This window comes from Pelophylax lessonae (assembly GCF_965119305.1).
Source record: "Pelophylax lessonae genome assembly, chromosome: 2".
Lineage (NCBI taxonomy): Eukaryota > Metazoa > Chordata > Amphibia > Anura > Ranidae > Pelophylax > Pelophylax lessonae.
Genome location: NC_138769.1, coordinates 119,353,451 through 119,370,761, shown reverse-complemented (window position 1 = coordinate 119,370,761; position 17,311 = coordinate 119,353,451). Strand labels below are relative to the sequence as shown.

Below are 17,311 nucleotides of genomic sequence, written 5' to 3'. Positions count from 1 at the left end.
TGGAGTCTTATGGAGAAGTAAGTAGGTGTCAGGGGGTCTTATATGGATTATCTTGGCAAAGGAGAAGTGCTCACTAACACAGATTTAGACAGATTTGTGAACATTATTTGAGAGAAATAGGCCTTCTGTGTACATAGAAAAAGCCTTAGATCTTTGAGTTCAGCTCATGAAAAATGGGGGCAAAAACAAAAGTGTTACGTTTAAAATTTTGATCGGTGTATTTACTTGATGCAAATAGATTAGCAAAAAATTTGGGTGTAATATTGTTTTTTTTTCCTAAAAATATGTTTGAAAAAAACTTTGCAAACATAAAACATTACAACTACCACCATTTTGGTCTTCAGGGTCTCCACTTTCAGAAATATATACAGTGCCTTGCGAAAGTATTCGACCTGCTTGAACTTTGCAATCTTTTGCCACATTTCAGGCTTCAAACATAAAGATATAAAACTGTAATTTTTTTGTGAAGAATTAACAACAAGTGGGACACAATCATGGAGTGGAATGAAATTTTATTGGATATTTCAAACTTTTTTAACAAATAAAAAACTGAAAAATTGGGCGTGCAAAATTATTCAGCCCCCTTAAGTTAATACTTTGTAGCGACACCTTTTGCTGCGATTACAGCTGTAAGTCGCTTTGGGTATGTCTCTATCAGTTTTGCACATCGAGAGACTGAAATTTTTCCCATTCCTCCTTGCAAAACAGCTCGAGCTCAGTGAGGTTGGATGGAGAGCGTTTGTGAACAGCAGTTTTCAGTTCTTTCCACAGATTCTCGATTGGATTCAGGTCTGGACTTTGACTTGGCCATTCAAAACACCTGGATATGTTTATTTGTGAACCATTCCATTGTAGATTTTGCTTTATGTTTTGGATCATTGTCTTGTTGGAAGACAAATCTCCGTCCCAGTCTCAGGTCTTTGGCAGACTCCATCAGGTTTTCTTCCAGAATGGTCCTGTATTTGGCTCCATCCATCTTCCCATCAATTTTAACCATCTTCCCTGTCCCTGCTGAAGAAAAGCAGGCCCAAACCATGATGCTGCCACCACCATGTTTGACAGTGGGGATGGTGTGTTCAGGGTGATGAGCTGTGCTTCTTTTACGCCAAACATAACGTTTTGCATTGTTGCCAAAAAGTTTGATTTTGGTTTCATCTGACCAGAGCACCTTCTTCCATATGTTTGGTGTGTCTCCCAGGTGGCTTGTGGCAGACTTTAAATGACACTTTTTATGGATATCTTTAAGAAATGGCTTTCTTCTTGCCACTCTTCCATAAAGGCCAGATTTGTGCAGTATACGACTGATTGTTGTCCTATGGACAGAGTCTCTCACTTCAGCTGTAGATCTCTGCAGTTCATCCAGAGTGATCATGGGCCTCTTGGCTGTATCTCTGATCAGTCTTCTCCTTGTATGAGCTGAAAGTTTAGATAGACGGCCAGGTCTTCGTAGATTTGCAGTGGTCTGATACTCTTTTCATTTCAATATTATCGCTTGCACAGTGCTCCTTGGGACGTTTAAAGCTTGGGAAATCTTTTTGTATCCAAATCCGGCTTTAAACTTCTCCACAACAGTGTCTAGGACCTGCCTGGCGTGTTCCTTGTTCTTCATGATGCTCTTTGCGCTTTAAACGGATCTCTGAGACTATCACAGTGCAGGTGCATTTATACGGAGACTTGATTACACACAGGTGGATTCTATTCATCATCATTAGTCATTTAGGTCAACATTGGATCATTCAGAGATCCTCACTGAACTTCTGGAGAGTTTGCTGCACTGAAAGTAAAGGGGCTGAATAATTTTGCACGCCCAATTTTTCAGTTTTTTATTTGTTAAAAAAGTTTGAAATATCCAATAAATTTTGTTCCACTTCATGATTGTGTCCCAAAAAATTACAGTTTAATATCTTTATGTTTGAAGCCTGAAATGTGGCAAAAGGTCGCAAAGTTCAAGGGGGCCGAATACTTTCGTAAGGGACTGTAGCTGGCCAGTAAAGAGCCAAGTCTGGTGGCCATGGTTTTGGCCAATATTTTCAAGTCAGAGTTAATCAAGGAGATTGGGAGATAGTTTTCACAAGTACTATGGTCTTTACTCGGTTTAGGAAGGACATGGATATATGCCATGTTTTCCTGAGGTGGGAGGGACTCTCCATCACGAGGCACATTAAAAAAGGCATAAAGATGAGGGGATAATACTTCCTGAAACTTACGATAATAAGCCCCAGAAAAACCATCAGGCCCGGGGGCCTTCGTGGGGTGTAGGCCCTTGATTGCCCGTACTACCTCCGATTCCGTGATCGTCACGTTCATAAGATAATAGTGTGGTCGCTTTGTCTCCCATGGCATAGTACCGATGACGGGACCATATGAGATATTTCTCAGCTTGGGTTGTAAGGCTCCGATTCAGTGCCAGTCTAGCAGCATCTATCTTATGTCTAATGTCCACTTGGGGATGTAACTTTTGTTCACGGAGTAAAGCAGTCAGTGTTTGTTCCTGTAATTTTATGGTGCTCACCCAATAACGCTTTAATCTAGCCGCAATCTGAATCAATTTACCGCGGACCGTAGCCTTATGAGCCGCCCAGGTAACGGTCGGGACGTATCATCCGGACCATTTTCTTGAAAAAACAATTTTAAGTCCCGTTCAATCTCCCCCTGGACCCCAGGGTCGTTCAAAAGGGATGCGTTGAGCCGCCGCGGGGATGAGCCCGGTTTAGACCACAGAGCCGTGAATTGCACCAACACCGGGGAATGGTCGGACCAAGGGGTCGCCAGGATCCGCGCCGAGCACACACATGGGGCAAGAGCAGAGCTGGCAAACACATGGTCTATTCGGGAGTAGGTACCATGGACATGGGAAAAATGCGTATCATCCCTCTGAGAAGGATTATATTCCCTCCAGAGGTCCAGTAAGTCCCAGTCGTGAAGAAGGCGGGCAAGTTTATGCCCGTTCTTCGGGAAATGTCTAAATCTGGGCTTGCCCGGGACTGACTTATCCAGTGTGTGTTCAAGGGGAAGATTACTATCACCCCCCAGAATCACCCTGCCCTGCGCCTTGGGAAGTAGCGTTTGCAACAGTGGCAGCAGGTCTATTGAGGGCGCAGGGGCACCGCCCCCCCATCCATGCGTCCGGCCCCCGAATCTGCGTGCAGGGGCGCCGGACGCAGGGAGCTTAATGGTTTTCTTTTTAATCACCTGATTAGAGCCAGAGGCTCTAATAGGGTGATGCAAAGGGTGGAGGCGGGGCGCAGAGCAGTGCGCCCTGAGCCCACCCATTATGTGACAATAGCGCTATTTCCACACCGATCCTCCTCCTGGCCAATCAGGAAGCGCGTCCGATACGCGCTTCCTGATTGGCCGAGGAGGAGGCGGGAGGACTGGAGGAGAGGCGCCGCCGGGACTGATGAGAAGCCGACGCCGGGACACTGATGAGAAGCCGACCACCGCCGCTGCTGCTCCAGGTAAGTAAGGGGGCACGCACGCTGATCTCTGCATTGGGGGCATGTATGCTGGTCACTGCATTGGGGGCACGCACGCTGATCTCTGCATTAGGGGCATGTATGCTGGTCACTGCATTGAAGGGGGCACGCACGCTGATCTCTGCATTTGGGGCATGTACGCTGGTCACTGCATTGAAAGGGGCACGCACGCTGATCTCTGCATTGGGGGCATGTATGCTGGTCACTGCATTGAAGGGGGCATCTACGCTGGTCACTGCATTGGGGGTATCTACGCTGGTCACTGCATTGAAAGGGGGCATGTATGCTGGTCACTGCATTGAAGGGGGCATTTACGCTGGTCACTGCATTGAAAGGGGGCATGTATGCTGGTCACTGCATTGAAAGGGGGCATGTACGCTGGTCACTGCATTGAAAGGGGGCATGCTGGTCACTGTGCATTGAAAGGGGGCACACTGGTCACTGTGCATTGAAAGGGGGCACGCTGGTCACTGTGCATTGAAAGGGGGCCCGCTGGTCTCTCTGCATTGAAAGGGGGCATGTATGCGGGTCACTGCATTGAAAGGGAGCATGTATGCTGGCCACTGCATTGAAGGGGGCATGTTCGCTGGTCACTGCATTGAAGGGGGCATGTACGCTGGTCACTGCATTGAAAGGGGGCATGTATGCTGGTCACTGCATTGAAGGGGACACGCACGCTGATCTCTGCATTGGGGGCATGTATGCTGGTCACTGCATTGGGGGCACGCACGCTGATCTATGCATTGGGGGTATGTATGCTGGTCACTGCATTGAAGGGGGCACGCACGCTGATCTCTGCATTGGGGGAATGTACGCTGGTCACTGCATTGAAGGGGGCATGTACGCTGGTCACTGCATTGAAGGGGGCATCTACGCTGGTCACTGCATTGGGGGCATCTACGCTGGTCACTGCATTGAAAGAGGGCATGTATGCTGGTCACTGCATTGAAGGGGGCATGTACGCTGGTCACTGCATTGAAAGGGGGCATGTATGCTGGTCACTGCATTGAAAGGGGGCATGTATGCTGGTCACTGCATTGAAAGGGGGGCATGTACGCTGGTCACTGTATTGAAAGGGGGCATGCTGGTCAATGTACATTGAAAGGGGGCACACTGGTCACTGTGCATTGAAAGGGGGCACGCTGGTCACTGTGCATTAAATGGGGGCATGTATGCTGGTCTCTCCTTTGAAAGGGGGCATGCACGCTGGTCACTGCATTGAAAGGGGGCATGCTGGTCACTGTGCATTGAAAGGGGGCACGCTGGTCACTGTGCATTGAAAGGGGGCATGTATGCTGGTCACTGCATTGAAAGGGGGGCATGTACGCTGGTCACTGCATTTAAAGGGGGCATGCTGGTCACTGTACATTGAAAGGGGGCACACTGGTCACTGTGCATTGAAAGGGGGCACGCTGGTCACTGTGCATTGAAAGGGGGCATGTATGCTGGTCACTGCATTGAAAGGGGGCATGTACGCTGGTCACTGCATTGAAAGGGGCCATGTATGCTGGTCACTGCATTGAAGGGGGCATGTACGCTGGTCACTGCATTGAAAGGGGGCATGTATGCTGGTCACTGCATTGAAAGGGGGCATGTATGCTGGTCACTGCATTGAAAGGGGGGCATGTAAGCTGGTCACTGTATTGAAAGGGGGCATGCTGGTCAATGTACATTGAAAGGGGGCACACTGGTCACTGTGCATTGAAAGGGGGCACGCTGGTCACTGTGCATTGAAAGGGGGCATGTATGCTGGTCACTGCATTGAAAGGGGGCATGCACGCTGGTCACTGCATTGAAAGGGGGCATGCTGGTCACTGTGCATTGAAAGGGGGCACGCTGGTCACTGTGCATTGAAAGGGGGCATGTATGCTGGTCACTGCATTGAAAGGGGGGCATGTACGCTGGTCACTGCATTTAAAGGGGGCATGCTGGTCACTGTACATTGAAAGGGGGCACACTGGTCACTGTGCATTGAAAGGGGGCACGCTGGTCACTGTCCATTGAAAGGGGGCATGTATGCTGGTCACTGCATTGAAAGGGGGCATGTACGCTGGTCACTGCATTGAAAGGGGGCATGTATGCTGGTCACTGCATTGAAGGGGGCATGTACGCTGGTCACTGCATTGAAAGGGGGCATGTATGCTGGTCACTGCATTGAAAGGGGGCATGTACGCTGGTCACTGCATTGAAAGGGGGCACGCTGGTCACTGTGCATTGAAAGGGGGCACACTGGTCACTGTGCATTGAAAGGGGGCACGCTGGTCACTGTGCATTGAAAGGGGGCACGCTGGTCTCTCTGCATTGAAAGGGGGCACGCTGGTCTCTCTGCATTGAAAGGGGGCACGCTGGTCACTCTGCTTTGAAAGGGGGCACGCTGGTCTTCCTGCATTGAAAGGGGGCACACTATACCTTATTTACTGAAGGCCCCTTTCACACTTTTGCGACCTCAAAGTCATGCAATTTTTAACAGTGTTTTTTGCCGCAAAGCAATGCCTATTACATTTTTCTGTTTGTGCCCCCCCAAAAATTCTGAGCACCAGCCGCCACTGGTTTGCAACATATTATGAAAAAATGCCAGCTGGCCTGAGTTAGCCCCCGTTCACACTGGGGCGATCCGACTTGGGGGGGGGGGACCTCCGAGGTCGCGGTGCGAGCAGCGCGCCGCGACCTCGGAGCGGCCGCAATGGACTTCATAACATTGAAGTCTATGGCGGTCGCCTCCGGGTCGCCCCAAAGAAGCTCCGGACCCTTTTTCTAAGTCGGAGCGACTTGTGTCGCTCCTATTAGAACGGGTCCGCAGCTTCCCTATGGAAGGCGACCTACGGCGACCTGTGAGGCGACCAGGTCGCCTCACAGGTGGCCTTAGTGTGAACGGGGACTGAGGGGTGTAATAGGAAATAAAAGAAACAAGTTGGTCATTAATAAGTCCTACCACCATAAGGTAACGTCCATCCCTATCCCGGACCACTGTTACCGGGGTGAAAAAAAACCCTGCGAAAAAAGCATATGGCTACTCCCCGCTTCTTGTCCTGGCCAGAGGATAGAAAAAACTGAGGATAGTAGGATGAGAGGTATCTAGGGGCCGAAGTTTTAGAAAAATGCGTTTCCTGCAACAGCAGAATGTCTGCTTGTAAACGTCTGTAATGTAGGAAAGCTTTGGTGCGCTTCATCGGAGAATTAAAACCTTGGACATTATGTGATATGAGGGAGAATTTAGAGGAGCCTAGAGGTGACATGGGGGTTTGGGAAACTACACTCACCCAGTCGCAGTACAGGAAGTCTCAGCAGGTTAACATTCAAAATCCAGCCATCCGCGGAGTCTGGGAGCATCATATCGGGGCCGGTACGCAGAGTCGGGGACCGAGGACAGAAAAAAGAAAAGAAAGAGTTAGAGAGAGTACATAAGAGGGCAGGAGGAGTTACACCCCCCATGCCGAAAAGGCAATTAAGTGAAACACAATATAAAGCATATGGGATTTGCATTCCCCCAGTTCCCATACCTGGGGTAAGTGTTGTGAGGTTGTCCCAATCACCAGATAAGGGCAAATTCACCGAAGTGGCATACGGTAACACCCCGGTCTACAACCCGAGAAACATAAGGAGGCAGAGGGTCAGGAGGGACTTACCCCCAGGACCGCCCAAGTCCCTGAGATGTGTACACCGCCAAGAGGCCTAGTCATCCCCGCACCCGAAAACCTGGAGCGCAGGGTCGATGCCAGGCCCCCAGGCGGCAGATATGTAAACTAAACATATATAAAACCTAAGAATTGGATAACAGAAAAAATAATAAACCGTAGGGGCCCAAGACCCCTCCAGCCCAAAAAAAATAAAAATAACAGAATGGCCCGGACACCCCAGAGGCGCGCCCTCCCACCAGGGCGACCGCCCCCCCCCCCCCCAACAGGGAGACCACGTGAGAAAGAACTAAGCTAAATTAGCCCATGACAGCTGAATCAACGCCGCCAGGGCAAAGTAAAAGTAACAGAGGGTAGTCGGCTGCACCACCCATCCCTCCCCTACCCAACCAGCGCCATAGACGCGACACTGGCCAGGATTGACAGGGCCGGGAGAAAACAACATAAAATACATAAAGCAGGCATGTAAAATAAAAATTGAAGTAGCTGGAAAGAGATCTCGACTACACTTCAAGTCTTGCGTTTGCCCTTCTTAGTGGAGGGAGTACCCCGATTGGACCCTATCCACTTCTAGTTGATGCAGGGAGATATCAGGTATAAAGTCCTTCATGAGGTCATGGACCACCGTCTCCAGGTCCTGATATGTCTCAGGGAGACCTCTAATGCGCATATTATAGCGGCGCAATCTAATTTCCAGATCCTCAATTTTTGAGTAGGCCTCCTCCAACCGTTCGTGTAGTTCAGTCACAAGTCTAATATTCTGATTGACCCTTGTCAGGGAGCCATCCACCTTACTTTCAATGGTGTCCAGCCTTGCCCCAAAACTCTGGGGGTCCTGTTTGATGTCAGTAGTGATAATGGAGCACGCTTTGGACAATTCCTGCTGCAGCAAAGTGGAAAAGCGCGCCAATAAGACTGCATCTCCCAAATAAGGGGCGGGGGGGGGGGGCGCCAAATCCACACCCGTGGGGCTAGGTTGGCTAAATAGAGAGTCCGCCAAATCAGCCATATTCTGGTCCATAGATGAGCCCGGGGAGCCCGACAGGTCAGGCCTACTGTGGGAGGTGGCGGGGGATGGGGGCTGGAATCTCGCCACGGCACCCGGACTCCCCTCCGATTCCCCTGATGCCTGTGAGGAGAAGGGGGTCTCCGATGTCCTCCCCAGAGGGGGGATTGGATGCTAAGGTGGGAGATGTGGGGTCCAGAGGTCGGTCCAGGGCCGCGTCCCGGCCGCCTCGTGCAGTCTGTTTGCCCGGCGCCATCTTAGGTGAGGGCGTCTTGCCAGCCGAGGTATGTCCCAAAGTGTCCCGCTTACCGCCCTGCTTGTATGGTCTCCTTCGGGGCAATCCTGCTGTCCCCCGCTTCATGGCAGACTTACTGTCTCCCTGGATGACCCTCAGGCGCTCACACCATCCCCCCATGGCTGATGATAGCTGGATTGTAGCCGGTGATGTGCGGAGCGCGTCTAGGACATGTCCTCTCTCTTGCCCGCGCAGAAGTTCCTTTTCTCAAAGAAGGCGGAAAACTTCAGGGGACCTCAGTGAAGGAGCCAATTGAGCGTCCTGAGATCGAACAGAGCTCCAGCACTAGTAAAATTTGAAATATAACGGTGCGGGATGGGGCCTTCCATATGGTCCCTTCCCTCTATGCCTAGTAAACAGAGGGGGCCACTTGGGTCGGGGGAAAAGACACAGGGGGTCAATGTATCTTCTCCAAGGAAGAAGAAAAGGATCTGGTCTCCAACTATGAAATCAGTAGTAGTACAGACTGTTGAATTCCCTTGGAAGGATGCACCAGGACTGCGGGAGGGGATGACTTCTCCAATTGCAAGTTTGGAGGCACCAGTAAACAATACGCCTAGGGGCTTTGAAGAACCTGTGCCGACTGCACGGCGAAAACTGTTTACAACTCCGGAAAGAAGTCTGCTAAAGAAGATGGTGGGGCCCTCTCCTGTGGTCTCATTGCAGGTAGAGGGGATCTACACCAAGGCTTTGTTGGACACTGGGGCTCAAGTGACCCTGTTGTACAGAGACTTCTATGACAAGCATTTGAGGCACATTCCATTGTGCAAATTGGAAGAGCTAGAAATTTGGGGACTTGGCCCCCAGAAGTTTCCCTATGACGGATATATACCCATCAAAATAGCTTTTGATCCTACAGTGGTGGGGAAGATGGAAGTTTTCGACACTTTGGCAGTGGTGTGTCCCCAGCCTCCTGGGGCAAAGCAGAATTCCCTGATAATCGGAATGAACAGAGACTTGGTGAGAAGAATGCTCACTCCATTGGCCATTAGGGGCTCAGCTGTTGAAGAAATGCATCCACAGTTAAGGAGGATACTAGGGTGTACAGATACCATACAGGACTATTACTCATAAGAGCGCTTATGAGCAATAGTCCTGTATGGTATCTGTACACCCTAGTGGTGATTGAGGGTTATCCACACTCTACGACTGTAATGCTTATATATGATCTATTTTTAAACATGTCTTGATTGTATTTTCATCTGTTCTTGTTATATTTGTTTCATTTTTTAACTATTTTTCTAATAAATTTATATACCTTTTACGACATGAGTGTCATATTGCTGTATGCCGGGAAAGTCCATGCTTCTAGCAATAGTATATCTTTTCCAAATTTGATAATTAGGACGTGGCACAATCTACATAAACGGTGTCCACAATGGCCATTCTGTGTTGACACTATACTATCACATACAGGCATTCTGGAAGTTGAAGGAGAGTCTCACACGAGCCCGTTTTGGCTTATGCTGAGCCTGCCAAACCCTATGAGTTGCATGTCGATGCCAGTCGAGATGGTCTGGGTGGGCTGTTGTATCAAGAAACTGATGGGAAACTTTGCCCTGTGGCTTATGTAAGTTGTAGTCTGTCACCTTCTCAGAAGAATTACCCAATAGACAAGTCAGAGTTTTTGGCTCTCAAGTGGGCAGTAGTGGACAAGTTCCAAAACTATTTGTATGGGGCCTTTTTCGTGGTGAAGACAGACAATAACCCCCTGACTTGCTACTGGACATCGGTGGTTGGCTGCTTAATCTGAGTTCCAATTCAGTTTGAAGTATTGGCCAGGAAAAGGGAATCTGAATGCAGATGCTTTGTCCAGGAGACCCTACACCTCGGTTGGAGAAGATCGTGACTGGGTGCATACAGCTTGAACTGGGTGGAGTTCAAGCTGTATGTCAAGAAATGGAGTATCGCCATAGAGGAGCTACCGGAGCTGAAGCTGTAGGAGTCTCCCCAGCAGGAGAGCCATGTTGCTACTGTGATCTTACACGAGTATGAAGTCAGGAGCTTCCTCAATTGACAAAGGAGGATATGGGGAAGGATCAACGAGAGGATTCTTTGTGTGCTCTTGCGAAGACTGCATTAACTTCAAGAGATCCCAAGGTCCTGTTGAAGAGTCCGATTAGAGGTGCTAGAGTGGTCTATAAGGACTGGGACAGGTTGAAATTGGAAGATGAAATTGTATATCGAATGTGTCCTACAGAAGAAGCAGATGGAGTTCAACAGTTGCTTCTGTTGGAAAAACAACGACTGACTGTACTGACAGCTGTCCATGATGATCATGAACATCTGGGGCCAGATCAAATCTTTAAGCTGGTCAGGGATCGGTTCTATTGGCCTTTTATGAGAACGGAGGTTGAAAGCTATTGCCACTCTTGTATCCGATGTATTCAGAGGAAGACATTGCCCAGCAAAGCTGCCCCAATGGATCATCTAAGAAGTCAAGGACCAATGGAGTTAGTGTGCATTGAATTTCTGTGTCTTGAACCTGATCTGGGTGGGCGTAGTAATGTCCTGGTTGTGACCAATCATTTTACTAGATATGCTCAAGCTTTTCCAACTCGAGACCAGCAGGCTAGTACAGTTGCTAAGACTCTCTTTGAAAAGTTCTTTATTCATTACGGCCTACCTCAATGTATTCATTCAGATCAAGGCCGGGACTTTGAAAGTTAACTGATATGACGACTTTGTGAACTACTGAACATACAGAAGTCCAGAACTTCCCCATATCATCCACAGGGAGATCCACAACCTGAGAGGTTTAATCGTACCCTGTTGAACATGTGGGGGACTTTACCGTTGGAGGAGAAGCAACACTGGGGTGACCACATTGCCACTATGGTGCAGGCTTATAACAGTTCTGTAAATGACTTTACTGGATATTCTCCCTTTAGATTAATGTTTGGAAGAGAAGCTTGATTACCAGTGGATCCAGCTTTTGGGACGTCACCTGACCATACTTCTCAGAATTCCTATCGAGGATATGTGAATAGGTTTAGGAAGAACTTGGTTAGCCTATGAGAAGGCTCTTGAAGCATCCGCTGTAAGGGAACAGCGTAATAAGAAGAACTTTGATTTGAAGGTGAGGATTCAAGATCTACAGCCGGGTGATCGAGTCCTGTTGAGGAACTTGGGAGTGCCTGGCAAACACAAGTTGGCTGACCTTTGGGGTTCTCAACCCTTTATCATTTGCAAGAGGTTATCTGGCATACCAGTGTATCAGATTTGTCTGAAGGGAAAGACTGGTCCAGTGAAGACTTGGTATAGGAATCACTTGTTACCAATTTCAGATGCTATTCGACCTAGGACCCTACGAATGCCTAGATCTTCAGCACAGTGATGGAGAAGGAGTGATATTTGATTGGTGGTGACCTTCCTCAATGGAAGATATTTTTGGAGGTGGTGGGCCTTCTGCAGGAGACGTCAATCTAGGGATCTGAGAAGGCCTACCTTGCCTGTGGATAAAGAGATTCAGGAAGTCAAATTCGAGTCTGTTGAATGGCTTGAGTTGCCGTGTATTGAAGAGACTCCAGTGGTACCTCCATTGACCAACCCAGAATTATTCAGTGCTGGAGATTTCGATTCTCTCCCTTTGGAAAATGTTGAGACATCTGTCATGGGAGAGGGTTTGGTGTTGTCCCCCATGAATAACCAGGAAGCTGTACTTGATTTTTTGGAAGAGTCACCACCTGGATGTAGTTCCTGGGGTCATAAGCCTACCCCTGAATCTATTGAGAATATATCTTCTAGACTTCGAAGGGGGATTCACACGCCAAAAAGACTTACTTACAATACTCTTGGAGAGAGTTCAGATGAACTTATTGCAACTACTCAATGTTCAAGTCAAGCACCAGCCTCCTCTACCGAGCCTTTGGTGGAGGATGACCTTGTTTCACACTCTGACACTACTAGGTGGGCCACTAATTTATTACTGGCCTGTTGTGAGAGTGACCCAGCTCTTTCTGATGTTTTACATAGTCGGTTATCTGAAAATTATTTTATTGACCAGTTGTCAACCACTATGAGTTCCATTCAGTGATGTTATTGATTTAATTCTCCTTACAGACTAGTGTACACTAGATTATTTTACAGAAGGTTCTTCCATCTTTGGGGACCAAAGATTTCAAGTGTGGGGAGGATGTATCCGGGATCGGACTACCATAATATATACATATATATATATTATTGTTGATGTTGCCAGAGTGTCCCTTTAAGGCTGCTTTCAGAAGAAGATCAGCCTTATACAGGAAGTGGAAGAACTGGATTGTGGGAGATGTACTTCCGGACTGGACATAGACTGTTATCTGGATTGCTGAAGGAAATATACTCTCAGGAAGCATTGGGGAAGTGAAGGACCATGGAAGAGCCTATAAACCTATCTGCTTCACAGTGCGCACGCTCTCTTGCTTCCAGGACTCAGTGAGTGCAGACCAGCCTGTGGGGTGCTTACAGACACTGTCAGTGGTTGAGGCCTAGTACACGAGTCTAGCCCGAGTGCGGAGCTCATCCTCAGTGGTACAGATGCTGGTGACTTTACGATGGTGGCTGATCCAGTGGAGGTGAACGGGAAGCGAGTGGAGGCCGAACAGACTGACCAGGGCAGCAGAGTATCGATCACTCCCAGACGCAGGAGCATGGGAGGGTGCATTGCCTGTGTTACAGGATCATCACATGTGGACACCAAAGAATGAAAGGGTGCCTGTGTAAAATCCTAATTGCAAGTATAATCCTTATTTATCAACACACTGACTGCAGACAGTATTGCACATATCACTTCTTTGGGATTACAAATATCACATTGGACAGTGATAAGAGCTCCAACTGCCGGTGAAGACTTAGCAAGGCCTTGCTAGGAGAAGGGGTTAAAGTTTTGCTTTTCCTTAGAGCGGACAAGTTCAAGTTGATTTAACTGCTATTAGTTAGAACAAATTGCAGTCTCAGTGTAAAGTTATTTCTTTCCTAGGCCATAGTCAAAGCAGTGCTATAAGGGCTAATAGTTAAGGCCCTTACACACGTAGCGATTGTCGGCTGTAAATATTCGGCCAACGTCCGATCGGCCGATTGTTGGCTTGTTAGTATGATGCTTCCGACAACCGACTGCGACTTTTCGGCCGAACAGATTCTGGTGTGCAGGCTTTAAAATTTTTGTTGGCCGTCACCAGAACGGCCGATTGTTCGCCAGTCAGTACAGAATTCGGCCGACAAACAGCAGATGAGCAAGACTGGGCATGCTCAGAGAAGAAAAAACACACGGAGAGTTAACCATCACATGACATCACTTCTGCAGTCGGCTGTTGATGGCCGACAAAATTTGTGTGCAGTCTTTAGCACTTTTCAAACGACAGGACAGCACCGGACAAAAGACGGCCGATCGTTCGGCCGACATTCGGTACGTGTGTACGGGGCTTTATTGTTCATGATTCTATTCAACTGTGTTGCCATTGATCTTTGATATCCTCTATCAGCTATTCACATTCATATTTGTATCATTCTGTTGATTCTCACTGGTTTTGGTGGGATTTGACCGATTGATATTGGTTTATTTGCTCATCACAAAGTCTTACCTGTTCATCTTAAAGTTATATCTGTTTATCCTTTAAAATAGCAAAACGTTATCTCGTTGTCAGAACCTTGAGTGTCAGGTGGGTTGGACTGTTTGAAGGGTCATGGGAGTGCTGAGGAACACCCATTAATCAGCAGCCCTCAAGGGGGCAGTGCCACAATAGTAAAAAATAGCAATAATAATAAAAATGAACAACAATAATAAAAAAAACATTAACAGAAATAATAATAACAAAGCATACTACTACTACTAATAGATCTGATTGCACAGTTGCTGTAGATTGTGAGATGTCAGGAATATATTGGTGCAGACTTGTTGGAGAGGACACTAGTAGTACAGACTGATCAGCAAGTTTGGTTGGTGTATAGTTCTGGGTAATGACTGTCCTGTAGGCGGGGCACACTGGGGATGAATACCTGACGCCCCGCCCCTCCCTGCGCTCAGCACCTGCACTCTGACAGCTGTGGAGGGTCTTCCTGGCCGGCCCCGCCCCCTGTCTCCGGAGAGGCGGAGGTGCCGGTGACGTTAGTCCGCTCGTCCCGCCCCCTTTGGAGGAAAGTTTGTGCGGCTGTGTCTGGATGATGAGCGCCGGGATCGGTGCGGTGTGATCGGGTAGAGGAAGGAGGAGATCCCGGTACGCAGACATGTGGGACCCGGAGGAGTTCGCGGCGCACTGGCGGGCGGAGTTCCCGGGGGAGGAGGCTCCGGTGATGGAGCTGAGCTCGGTGGATGATATGCGGATGGAGTTGGAGCGATGCCGGGAGAAGCTGAAGAAGCTGCAACAAGTTCTGGCTGAGGAGAAGTTCAAAGTGTTTTACCTGGAGAGCGCCCTGAGCCGGGCCGGAGCCAAGCCCATCCCCCGCCAGAGGTCCAAGGTGCCCCCTCCACCCCCACCTAAGAGGGTGACCGTCCGAGAGCCCCCCACCCCGGACCGGGACTTCCTGCACCCCGACACCGAGAGATTCGTCCTCAGCAACCTCATCACCGGCCTGGAAGACGGGACACCGGGACCCCAACGCTGGAGAGGACTGTCCCCCCGGAGAGGAATAGGAGGATTGCACCGAGAATCCCCCGGACACAGCTCACCGGAGAGGAACAGCAACGGATACCTCAGCTCTGACCGGGACGATGACGACTCCATAGGTAGGGGGCACTGACATCCTGGGGGGGGTGTGGGTACTACACTGATAGCCAAATGGGGGTACTGCACCGACCTGACATGGGGGGGGGGGGTACTACACTGACCTGTCATCGGGGGGGGGGGGGGGGGGGTACTACACTGACCTGACATGGCCAGGGGTGTGTACCACACTGACATTCCGGTGGGGGGGGGGGTACTACACAGACATCCTGGGGGGAGGGGGGCGTGAGTACTACACTGATATCCCTGGGGTGGGTACCACACTAACATCTGGGGGGGGGGGATTGTGGGTACTGCACTGACATCCCGGGGGGGCGTGGGTACTGCACTGACATGCCGGGGGGGGTGTGGCTACCACACTGACATCCCTGGGGGGGGGGTTGCTACCACACTGACATCCCGGGGGGTGGGCGTGGGTACTACACTGACATCCCGGGGGGTGGGCGTGGGTACTACACTGACATCCCGGGGGGTGGGCGTGGGTACTACACTGACATCCCCGGGGGGGGCGTGGGTACTACACTGACATCCTGGGGGGGGGGGGGGACGTGGGTACTACACTGACATCCTGGGGGGGGGGTGTGGGTACTACACTGACATCCTGGGGAGAGGGGGGCGTGAGTACTACACTGATATCCCTGGGGTGGGTGCCACACTAACATCTGGGGGGGGCTTGTGGGTACTACACTGACATCCCTGGGGGGGTGTGGGTACTACACTGACATCCCGGGGGGGCATGGGTACTGCCCTGGCATGCCTGGGGGGTGTGTGGCTACCACACTGACATCCCTGGGGGGGGGGGGGTCTGCTACCACACTGACATCCCGGGGGGTGGGCGTGGGTACTGCACTGACATCCCCGGGGGGGGGTGGGCGTGGGCGTGGGTACTGCACTGACATCCCCGGGGGGGGGGGGGGGTGGGCGTGGGTACTGCACTGACATCCCCGGGGGGGGTGGGCGTGGGTACTGCACTGACATCCCCGGGGGGGGGGTGGGCGTGGGTACTGCACTGACATCCCCGGGGGGGGGGGTGGGCGTGGGTACTGCACTGACATCCCGGGGAGGGGGGTCTTGGGTACTGCACTGACATCCCGGGGGGGCGTGGGCACTACAATGACATCCCGGGGGGGGCGGGGGTACTACACCGATAGCCAAATGGAGGTACTACACTGACCTGACATCCCGTGGGGGGGGGGGGGGTTTCTACACTGACCTGACATCCCGTGGGGGGGGGGTTTCTACACTGACCTGACATCCCGTGGGGGGGGGGGGGTTTCTACACTGCTGACCTGACATCCCGTGGGGGGGGGGGTTTCTATGCTGACCTGACATCCCGTGGGGGGGGGGTTTCTGCACTGACCTGACATCCCTGGGGGGGGGGGGGGGCGGCGTGGGTACTACACTGATATCCCTGGGGGGGCGTGGGTGCTACACTGACATCCTGATGTGATGTTGCCGTATTCTGACATTCTTGGGGGGGGGGGGGGGTGATCTGTAAATGACAGACCTTTGGCTGACTTTATTGGTGGATCTAGAAGTAGCTGACAGGCTGTTGGCCATACATGGGACAGTACAATCCTGCTGTAGATCGATAACCCTGATGAAAATGTTTTATCATTCACAAATCTAATGTGATAAAAGGCAGTTAGCTTAGTAGATTTTTATTTATTTTTTTTTCATTGTAAAAAATTGGTGATGGACAAATTGCATTGAACCAAATCAGTCGTCTTTGTTGTATTAGTGATTTGTAATGATCGGGTACATGAGAGAATAGGAAGTGTGATCAATGGTTGTCCTTACATGACAGTGACAGTCCGGGGACAGCCTCTAGGAGATGATTGGTAAACACAGAACATGCTGCACCTCTCAGAGCCTGCAGGCTGCACTGTATGAGTGATGAAAGGGCCTCACATTCTCTGTTTGAAGTCCATCTATGTGATACTTGATTTTTAGCCATCATGTGACCTACTGGACATCAAGGCCACTCACAGTTCCAGATGTCCCTCAGGTTGTCCTATCCCTCTATGTAGTCCTGTGTTTTGTGTTCTATCAGGAAAACGAGTGAATCCTTTCACTGAGCGCAGGAAGCAAAGTGCAAAACGTCCCAGATTTCCAGCAGATGAGTAAAAACCAATCTGACCATGTCTCTAGTTACCCGATGATGAGATCTGTCCATCCTTGGGCACAAGGTTTTCTGT

At 50.1% G+C, this 17,311-nt stretch overlaps 1 protein-coding gene across 1 annotated transcript in view; it reads left to right on the top strand.

Moving 5' to 3' along the window:
* The first annotated feature begins 14,528 nt into the window (after positions 1 to 14,528).
* Positions 14,529 to 17,311, top strand: part of ABR (ABR activator of RhoGEF and GTPase) — a 716,822-nt gene continuing 714,039 nt past the window's right edge. Inside the window, exon 1 of the mRNA XM_082247579.1 lies at positions 14,529 to 15,115. Coding sequence (XP_082103705.1) covers positions 14,617 to 15,115 — 499 coding nt within the window. The 5' untranslated portion in view covers positions 14,529 to 14,616. The remainder of the gene's footprint in view (positions 15,116 to 17,311) is intronic.